This window comes from Atta colombica, unplaced genomic scaffold (assembly GCF_001594045.1).
Source record: "Atta colombica isolate Treedump-2 unplaced genomic scaffold, Acol1.0 scaffold1, whole genome shotgun sequence".
Lineage (NCBI taxonomy): Eukaryota > Metazoa > Arthropoda > Insecta > Hymenoptera > Formicidae > Atta > Atta colombica.
Genome location: NW_017259183.1, coordinates 4,418,737 through 4,429,790, shown reverse-complemented (window position 1 = coordinate 4,429,790; position 11,054 = coordinate 4,418,737). Strand labels below are relative to the sequence as shown.

General features: G+C 31.8%; 1 protein-coding gene across 1 annotated transcript in view; it reads right to left on the bottom strand.

The window, feature by feature from the left end:
* The window catches only part of LOC108687858 (neurogenic locus Notch protein), a 298,611-nt gene that overhangs the window by 236,011 nt on the left and 51,546 nt on the right, over positions 1 to 11,054 (bottom strand). Inside the window, exon 2 of the mRNA XM_018193906.1 lies at positions 9,616 to 9,694. Within this exon, the coding sequence (XP_018049395.1) occupies positions 9,616 to 9,694 (79 nt within the window). The remainder of the gene's footprint in view (positions 1 to 9,615; positions 9,695 to 11,054) is intronic.

The window sequence follows — 11,054 nt, the reverse complement described above, 5'->3', positions numbered from 1 at the left end:
ATATATATATATACACACAACCGCGTACACGGAAACATGGCTCTCTTTGAAAAATTAGAATCATTTGTATGAGGTCTGAGTCAGAGTAATCACACTCCGGTAATGAACACGTGAATACGGGAATCGAATGATCACCCTTTTTGCGGCCGCTCGGGATTTAGGATACATTTATATAAGAGGATCACCAGCGATGTACAATGGCAACTCTGCGAGTTGCCAAGGGTTGCGTGCGTATCGCCATCCATCATCGCGCATATGTTACTCCCTTTGATCGACCCTTACGGGGTGAGGTAAAAATTTTCACAATTTTAACGACTAACAGCTGCGTCTAACTGTGGAAACTCGCTCCTTTCGTTTGCAATTCCACAAAATTAAAAATATTTACAAAATTTCCGAATTTAATATCTTAAATTAAAATTTCTTCTTACTTAAGATATAAAATAATATATAAAATAATAAAAAGAATCGAAATAATTGTGTCAAATGGCCATCATTAATTCATATTATAACTTTTCAAAAAAATTATGAAAAAACTAGTAACTTTAATCATTCAATTACTATTTATTATATAAACATTTATTACAAAAACAAAGTCTTATTGAAACATATATATACAGTGAGAGCAAAAAATATTCGTACAAAGAAATTTGTTATAAAAAGTTTTATTTGTAGAAAATAAACATTAATTAGCAATTTTATACAATGAATACATTCTGTTCTAACGAGCATGTATTCCTGGAAGCTAAATTTCTCGTTTGTACAAATACTTTTTGAGCATTCAAATAATATAAATTTTTTAATTTTCGCTTATTTTTCAGATGTTATATTTTGTATAATTAATGCACATCATTTAGATATACATAATTTTAAGAAACATACAGTCTATTTTATTCTTTATGAATAAATTAATTATGAAGAAATGATCATTAATTAAACGTCAAATTTATATCGATGACTCATTTCTCGCTGGATAATAAAGTTTTTTTAAAAAATATTTTTTCTGTACGAATACTTTTTGCACTCACTGTACATATATTAACTACAACACTAATGTTAAAAATTATTTCTTTCGATAAGGGAATATCTTTACAAAAAAAAAAAATTGTAAAAAATTAGAAAAATACTTGTAAACAAAATGAAACCTACTAAAATACAAATTTTATCGAAAACTAGATTCTACAGAGAATACAATAACTTACAAACGTAGGTAACGGAAATGGAAAAATAATATTGTTTTTCAATGGTAATTCATTCGACGAGAAATATTCGGCATAGATTCGACAAGCATGCGGGGGCCACGTGTACTGCCACGTGACCTGTCCACACTTGATATGCTTCGCTATACACGCGTGAACGCGCCCACAAAGAGATGCTATACGTTACGTTTACTCAAATCTATATGTAAGATTCAGCCGCGGGGGTTCATGCGCGTGTGAGTATACTTGCAACATAAACGCGTAACGCACGCGTATGAAAGCCGCAAACGTGACAAAGGGTTGCCTTTATTCAGGATCCCTTATTGTGTTGGGGTAGCTTTAACTCGCCATATTGTCAAGTGGAAATGCTCAAATTTGTTATTATATTGAATTACGCTCACTTTGTAAAGTTTCAAGTATTTGTAAAGTCTGTAATAATAATATTATAAAAAATGACATTATCGAGTTTATAAAATTTTTATTTTTACTTGATTTGATAACTTTTCCATTTATTTGGAAAATTCTAATATTTTTTTAATTTGCATATCGATTATATTACAATTACACAACATAATAATACTGATGAATAGATATACCGAGATAATTTATTAGTTAAAAAAATGTTATAAATTTTGTGTTAAATATGTCCATCCAAATTCCAGTCTGCATTTTATGAGTCCAGTGCCTCAAACCGGAATCCCGAATCCCCTGACGGGTTCATTTAGTGCGTCGAGAATGCAAACCAATGAATGAGCTTACGTGAATCGAGAACGGTTTTCAGTTTCAACACATAAAGAAAATTTATTTTTAGTACGTCTGCGGGCTTTTTATGTTCGTCCCGTCGTCGACCAATTAAGAGTCATTTATGTAGAAGATTTCTCTCTTTTTCTCCTCAATTGCTGATCGTTCGATCCATAAATACGCGAAGGAATGAGAGCTCGAGACTGGGCGCTAATAACGTATATTTCGCTTTCCTTTTTGTTTCCAGACTTGCGTGCAGGTCCCATTAAATCGAATCCCAAAGTGCCTCGAGCTGTGGCCGGCCCGTGTTACGCCTATTGCCCCTCTAATTAAACAATTAACATATTCTCTTTCCTTACGAGTGACAGGAGTCTTGAAATACTCTTGGTTTGGTTCACCGCCGTAAAAAAAAAAAGCCAAATACCGCTATAAAACTGTTACGTTCGCGGTATATCAAAATAATTTAATATTTGCTACCTGCGATTTTTTATTTAAGTAGTAGAAACGAATTTCGTGGCGACAGTAATAGAAAATCGCAGCGTGAAAAAGCCGAATCTCTAAAAATCTCTACAATTATTTCTGCGAACAGGAATTTATATTATCTATAGACGGAACGGTTCTCTCGTAATAACATTTATTGCGCACTCGCACAAATTACACTCGTGTTAACGCCACACGAGATCAAACGGAGGATCGGATGAAACAAGAGTACAAAATATAACCGAGATCGTGGAGCGCGAAATCTGTCCAGGCTCTGGACGCGAAGGTCGTAAGGGGCATAACGGTATTAATCCGAGGGTTGCAATTAATTCTGATACCGCGAGCGTTGCAGTAGTGCGGCACGTCGCCTCGCATCCGTATCTTAGATTACGCGAAATGAGATAACCGCGGCACACATGCAGCCGGCCCGCATCTGTAACGAGTTCCTGAAATATTGCGGTACACGGCGCATTCTTTCTTCAAACGTATATATAGATAGTACGCCGACTAATCGTTTGTATAATCACGCTTATATGTATACTGAGAGAAATGATTTTGTTATATAGAAACAAATCAAGGGAAAGCAAATTGATATCTGTTTAAAAAACCGATCGATTTGTTACGATTGTAAATTAATCCGTCAATGTAACAAATAATCAATGTAACAAATATCGCTAGCAAGAGGCTCATATATATATATAAGTCATAGACGATTGCAGGATCCCAAATCGTAAGTATTGATCAATTCTAATCAAGTATTCTCCCTACATTTGACTATGCTTGGTCGATTTCCTACGACTTAAGACACCATGATCATCTATGTAAACAAGCCTAAAATCTATCCAAGATAGGTTAGATTCTATATAGTTTGCCTCTGTTACTAATGATTGGTATAGCACACTAAGAAAAAAATATTATAGTTATATATTTATTAATTTTAATAAATATTTAGTTCAATACTGCCAATTAAACATTTGCAGTAAGTAAATATTTGTTCAATAAAAAAATGATTGTTAAATCAAATTAACATTTCTTGTATCAAATAAATATATCTTTATATTTAATAAATATTTAGTTGGCAGTAATCAATTAAATATTCATTAAAATTGACTATATTTTTTTTCAGTGCAGCAAACACAATTAAAAAATTTATTAGAAAAACTAAAAAAATTTTTTTAAGAATAGAAACGTTATAAGTTATCAAACCTGAAATTTTTTATTTCGGATTTGATGAACTTATAACGTTTCTATGTTTCTTTAGAATGTTCTCTCTAGAACAACGAGAAATTTTCGCAATCGATCAACCAATCACTTGACGAACAATTTTCCGTTTTCTCTGTTTTAACTCTCATCTAATTATGCAACGAGACAGTCGCTTTCTTAATTTTTGAATAATGTATTATACTACTGCCGGGAAATAAATTTTTTGGATTTAAAGAGGACCTAAATATAAGATCGAAACATGTATGTAATTGTATTCTAGCATTTTAACTTTTGTACTTTCTACAGTTTGATTTATTATTTCTTTAATTATACTTATGTTAAACGAATAATGGAGTTTTATCAAGTTTTTTTTACTCTTATTAGTCTTTTATATCTCGTTGTTGGATTTTAAACATTAAGAGTCTTGTTACTTCAAGTACTTCAAGTTTTTTGTACAAAATTTGTTGTCATATATTTACTGATCACCGGTTAAAGGTACTGATGGCTTGCTAAATGAACAAAATCCTTTCTCTCAGTGCGTGAATTGTATACACGTCACGTACAAAATTTCATTGACTTCTTTGATACAATGGTTTACAAAATATCTCAAAAAAATCTCGACCAATTATTATTTTCAGAATTAGTTTTGCGGCTAATTTAAAATCAACTTTATCTGAATTAAAATGTCACGAACAATAGATTGAACTGTAAATAATGAAGAATAAAGTGAAAAATGTTAGATATAAAAAATTAAATAATAAAACTTCGTATAATTTATTTATGCAAAATATTGTAGATAACTCAAATATCAAATTTATTGTGGCTTAGAAGAAATTAATTGCATTATATAAAGCGACAAAAATAACAGTCTGCTGATTGCAGAAAAAGTAATTTTATTATTTTCCGTACAGCTACGTAATCACAATTATTGTTACTGATCGTAAAGAAGTTCTAAAGACGTATTAATTATGTTGTTAACAACTATAAATGAAATTGTAGCTGCAAAGAATAGATACGATTTCGTATTGTGTTTAAGTACGCGAAACGTGCTAACATTAGATGAGTATTTCAAAATAACTTTCATAATAATATGATGCGCAATAAATTGAATAAATTCAACTAATTAAATTCTTGTCTCTTGAAACCACAACAGAAATATATAGATATAAAAAAATGTAAAATATACAATAATACATCTACTTAAAGGAAAAATATAAATCAATAATTCTTTTAGATATCTATTTAAAATCTTAGCATTAATAAAAATGTATGAAAAATTTCATTATCTTTCTAAAAAAACGAATTAATATAATAATCGCTATCATGAAAAAGAAAAATTCGTCTCACGAATTTTTGTTTCTTATCTAAAGTATTTAAAGGGAAGATCTCAATCTTAGAATAATAATAAACGTTCTCGGATTCATGCCACTGTTTGCAGAAATCTTGATATGCATGTGTATATGCATGTATGTACGTAGAACGAGGGAATCACCGTCAAGTATCAAGGGATCACGGAGGCGTCGAGCTGACTGATACAAAAGTGAAACCTACGACGACCGGGAGAGAGATAAAGGTAATTTAGATGCGTCGCCGGGTCACGACTGCCGACTATTACCGCTATTACCGGATCCCGACCCATCTCGTTCCATCCCGTTCCGTATCGTCCCACGCCATTCTGTTGGTATTACGTTCCGTCGATGCGAGTGTCTAAGCGTCATTTTGCGCGCGATCGAATCATGGCAGATTGCAATTGTAGACACATCGATTTCCATACGAAGGAAACGCTCGAGTGAATTTTGTTCGGATGACAGCGTCACGATAGTGTTTTATTTTAATTCAATTTATACTTAATTAATGATATTGTTTAATCAAAAATTAATAATATTAAGCAATATAGAATGTAATGGCAGTATTATTTGTGATTCGTCAATTACATAATTGCATCTACAAAACCTATACCGATAAAATTGAGAATAGCATTGGTGCCTTCACAAAGATTCTAAAGATTAATAAAAATTAACAATAAACATATTACTAAGTTACTAAATTCTAAACACAAATATAGAATATTTTGCTGATAAATTTATGTGATATATAGATTTTTTACACTCTATGTGGCAGCGCTCAACAACGATTATTCATTCACGCATCATTTAGGAACAGATTCCCTGTGTCGAACTACTAAAGTATTGATGCAGTATAAATCATGCGCGCCGCGTTCATCACCCCATATTTTGAGAGGGCGATCGATGGAGGAAAACGGCATGATAATTTACCAATTATCCATGACGATCGTGAGCCCTTCGGCGCTCACGTAGTAGACGTCGATCGCCTCGATCTGGCGTGAGAGTGCAACGGTGAAAAGCATTGAGTCAGCTTGTCGCGAAAAGACCAAGTACGAATACTGTAATCGAGATCAATCTACATACAAACTACTGTATATTGCAAAGATGCGATAAGAATTATACGCTCATTTGAATGTTTAAGACAGTCGAACAATTCAATTAAAAGTACTGTTTCCTTGATTACAGTATTTTATGTGTGATTATAAACGTAAAAACAAAAATTACACAACTTTTAAAGGTAAATAAAATGATTATTATAGCATTTTAAAAAGCTTTCTTAAGAAACAGAAAGCCATTATTTATGCGTGTGATTGAATTATTATTTATATGATGTAATCTAAATATTATTGTTATACATATAACTTAAATGAACAATATAGATTATTTATATGTAATTTAAATACCGATGTGAACCCGGCGCTCAACTTTATCAAAAATAAAAATTAATATCGCAGGCCGTTTGTACTTGTTTGTACCGATCATTGTTTCGTTTGTACCTCGAACAGTTAAACAAAAAGTGAAAAATAAAAAATGGCCAGCGCGAAACTTTAAAATTTTTTTAATTTCATTTATATCATTCGAAAGAGAATCGTTTGTATCTCTCCTATTTTCGTTTGTACCTCAAAGGTTTCGGAGATACAACGATTTCAAAATTTCGAAAATGTGCCAAGAGGGGAACTCGATCATTTTTAAAGATATCGAAATGGAACCAACGGCATTCGAAAGAGAATACTCGTTTGTACCCGTTTGTACCCCTCCTACTTCTCTTTTGAATGCCATTGGTACCATTTCGATAAAAATTGGCTAAGTTTGCTATATAGGTTGCGCAAAAACTGAAACGTGCTGTATTTCCGAACCCTTTGAAGTACAACGAAAGTAGAAGATGTACAAACGGGTACAAACGATTCTCTTCCGAATGGCATAAATGAAATTAAAAAATCTTAAAGTTGCGCGCTGACCATTTTTTTATTTTTCACTTTTTGTTTAACTGTGTTTGAGTTACAAACGGCCTGCGGTATTAATTTTTATTTTTGATAAAGTTGAGCGCCAGGTTCACTTTGGTAATTTAAATGAAATGAAAAACAAATTTCATTTTTTAATAAACTATGTATAAAAAAATTAATGGTTCAAGTATTTTACGATCTATATTTTATAAAAAAATAGACGACCAATCAAGAGACAGGAGACATGTGTATACACGCGTGCGTAAGTACGTACGTGCTACGAAATCAAAAAAGTCCTGCAGTTAGAATATTCGCTTGCGGAACAAAAGTATTTTATTACCGGTGAACGTTTTATGATAGTCCTCAGCGCGTATTAAAGTTACGCTGTGCTAATTATTCTAAGAATTGCGAAATAAATGTTGTCTCTTGTGCTTTTCAGATCGTAACGTTTGCATTTTTAATCGACAAGTAACTTTACTCGCAACGACAATAAATGAGTATATTGATGAAATAATCAGCTAACAAAATGCTACGTAATCATGCTTAAAAAAGTAACATACTTACAAAATTATATATTTATTTTGCAAAATATACTAATATGATTATATTATGTGTAATACAAATTATACATTTAATATCAAAAAAGTATTATACATTTCTCGAAAATGAAACCATTGCTTTTGGTATAATATTGCGCAAGATTACATTTTCAACATTTTAAAGTTCAAATTTTTAATCGAACCACACATTTAATGCAATCTTCTTTAAATCTTTGTATATTTTATCAAATCTACTGTTCATAAATATACACATCTCTCCTATTATAGCACTCGTTTTTATCGCAATAGTCAAAATCAGTACAAAACCTACATTGCGTTATTATCTATAATAGAAATTATAAAAAAATATTCCGAATCTCTCAGAAGAGATTAAAATATTTTTAAAAGATGTCACGATTTTCACGACGCAAACTTTCCCGAAGTTCGCGTGATTTCGCGTGGTGGAAGTTGCGACTTGCAGTTTTCCTTCTCTTCTCCTCATCCTCTTTCCTTTTCTTTTCACGGTTTCTCATCCTTTTCGCGTGGGAGGCGGCGAAACGTCCGGTTCTCTCGCCTCCTCCTTGTCTTTCCCTCTCGCCCCGTTATACCCCTCGAGCCTCCTTCGGTATCTCTCTCTTTATTCCCCTCTTCTTGGATCCCGGTCGTCGATCGCCAACTCGGCGTGGTAAAGGTGCGTTTACTACGCGAATACCGACGAATGAATTGATTCGTAATACGATTTATTGATTGAAAGAAAATGAACCTCATCCACAAGTAAAATTGAATATTTGAAATTATTTTTTTTTAACTTTTTTTAATTTTCTTTAACTTTTCTGCGAATTTGTATGCGCTTCCTGATAAATTCAATATCGAATAACTCTTCTAGTTTGCACATTTCAATATTTGATTCTAATTTTTTTTCTACACTGTATAACTACTATTATATTATTATAAAAAGAATATAGAAGTAAATCGAATCTATTTACAGTTTTTGCTCTCTATAAGGCATAAATAAAGTCTGATCGTAGAAAGTTAAAAGTGCCGTTGGAAAGATCATTTAACTCCCTTCATTTTTGCTTGAGATCATTTTGATCTCTAGCTATCTCTCATCACCTGTTGAACTATAATGGAAAATATTATATAAAAACGCTTTTTCGATTTAGAATTATTGTTGGACTATTCCCTGGTCCAAATCGAACACCGCTATTTTTTTTGTAATTTTAGATAGAATTTTAAAATATTTTAATGTATTTTTGTTAGTAAAAACGAGCAATTTGACAGTCAAAAATAAAAATTTTATTCAGAAAAAAAATTATTGATAGTTTATATTTTATTAGAATTGAAATCAATAAAACTCAATTAATCTAAGTCTGATATTTTATTGATTTAATTCCTTGGACAGATCTGGTCGGCCGATCATCAGTACAACCGATCATTACTACTACAATCGAGTCTATAAGTTATCTACTGTACTGTTCAATTTGAACAGTTTACAAACGGATCCTTTCAAACTTTGGAACAAATTTTACAATAAACTATAAAAGTGATCACAAAACACTTGATATTTTTGAATTTCTCATTTTTTAATTATCTTAAATCAATTACCTCTCAAACTTTTAACACTTTTTAAATAATGATTTACAAGGACTTTCCTTTTTAAAAAAATTTTCGCGCGATGGTTGAAAATACATATTTGTGTCTCTTCTATGTTATGACAGAGAACTGCTGTGACATGTTTGGTGTCTTGTATTTTACATTATAAATAACATGCAAATCTGCTTAACTGTATTCATTTAAATTAAAGATTCTTTGGAACGATTCGATTTAGGCCACTCTCCTTTATGTACAATTTTACTTTTTCTGCATATTAATTCAATATTTAAATGATCAAGATTTAAATAATGCAAAGAAATAGATCAGAATAAAAAAAATTTATTTACACTAATGCAAGCGTATTTACTGTCACCAGTCTGTCCGCACGCGTATGTGTGTGTTTTTATAGTACGTATACGTATATGTAGTACAAACGTCTTGAAACTCGATTGAGGTAATCGTTTCTCACATAATATAATTGGTATTGTACAATCTGCGAACGGAGAGACAGAAAACGTCGATTCGTAATTGCGATAGGAGTGAATGACTGGTAGAATGACTGGTTATTACTTACTTGCAATGTGATTCGTCGCGCGGCGATGACACGCAGAGTCCTCCGTTTTTGCAAGGACTCGGCGAACACGACACAAAACCTGTAACAGTGATAAAAATGTCAGTTATTTTATGTATGGTGTAATAAAATATTACGATGGTCGATATTCAGTTGAATCTTATATTTAAGATTGTTTTAAGTAGTCTTAATGTCATGGGAAAGCTGTATTAGTATCTTATTCTCTAATTTTTTTGGTGTGAAATTTTCACTCTAATCCTGGAGTCACTGACCCAGTTCACTCTACGTGGAGGAAGTATTCACTTTAATAGAGTGAATTCTTTCATACTAGGACAAAAAGTGAAAAGTTTCTCTCTTATTTTTAGAGTGAAATTGTTAATGCTCTAAACTTCACTCCAACTTAAAGTCCAGAAATCTCGCCAAATCACGCCTAACTTCTTCTCAATTCTTGTACAACTGCCGTTTATAATTGCCAATTGTTTATTAATAGACTGTGTTTAGTTGTTTTGAGTGTATGAACAACGTCAAGTGTTTGACAAACTCGGGAATGAATCAAAGATAAATCTATTTATACATTTGTAAAACAGAAATCAAAAGGAACAGAGGTTAAAGAATTTATATAGGATGGGACTTTAGAATAATGAAAGAAATTTTAATTTCTACTGAAAACGTTAATAAAATGTAATAAATCGAAATTCATGTCTTCTTTAATCTTTAATATATTTGTACTTCTATACAGAAAAATACTTAGAGATTTCAAGACTTAGTCAAAAAATGCCTGCGACTTTATGATTAAGTTACAAAACATCCTCTCTCCGAGAAAAGTCACTCTTTTTAGAGTTGAAGAATAAATCCAAATGAAGAGTGAACAATTTCTTTTGAAAAATAAAATAATTTCGCTCCACTTTGAGTGGCGGTATTTTCATGAATATTTGGAGTGACTTTTCACTCCAAAAAAGTGAGATTTCACTCCAAGAAATTTAGAGTGTAAGACGATCTTAAGATAAGAACCGACTATGAGTTACCGGCCAAAAGATGAGCAAAATAGAAGGAAAATAATAAAGATAAGAAACTAGAATTCTGTCCAGTGACTGTTCTAGTGTTTATCTATTTTGTTTTCTGTCTCGCTCAAAAAGATGAAAGAGGGAAGCGTTTAGCTCGTGAGCTATAAGTTTGGGACAGACCATACTATTGTAAAATAATAATATACATACATATATAAATATCATTCTGAGAGATATACGATATCGATATAATATCGATAAATGATTGAAAATTTTATTTTTATGGCTCTTCCCTCTCACATCGCGGTTGATATAAAGAGTCCTAATAAAAAATGTCAGGCTTTTTATGCGATTCACGAATGACTACACAAGAAAACGCGAAATCTCGCTTATCGAAATCTCATTGCAATTAGAGTGCATCACGAAGAAAGGGAGTCC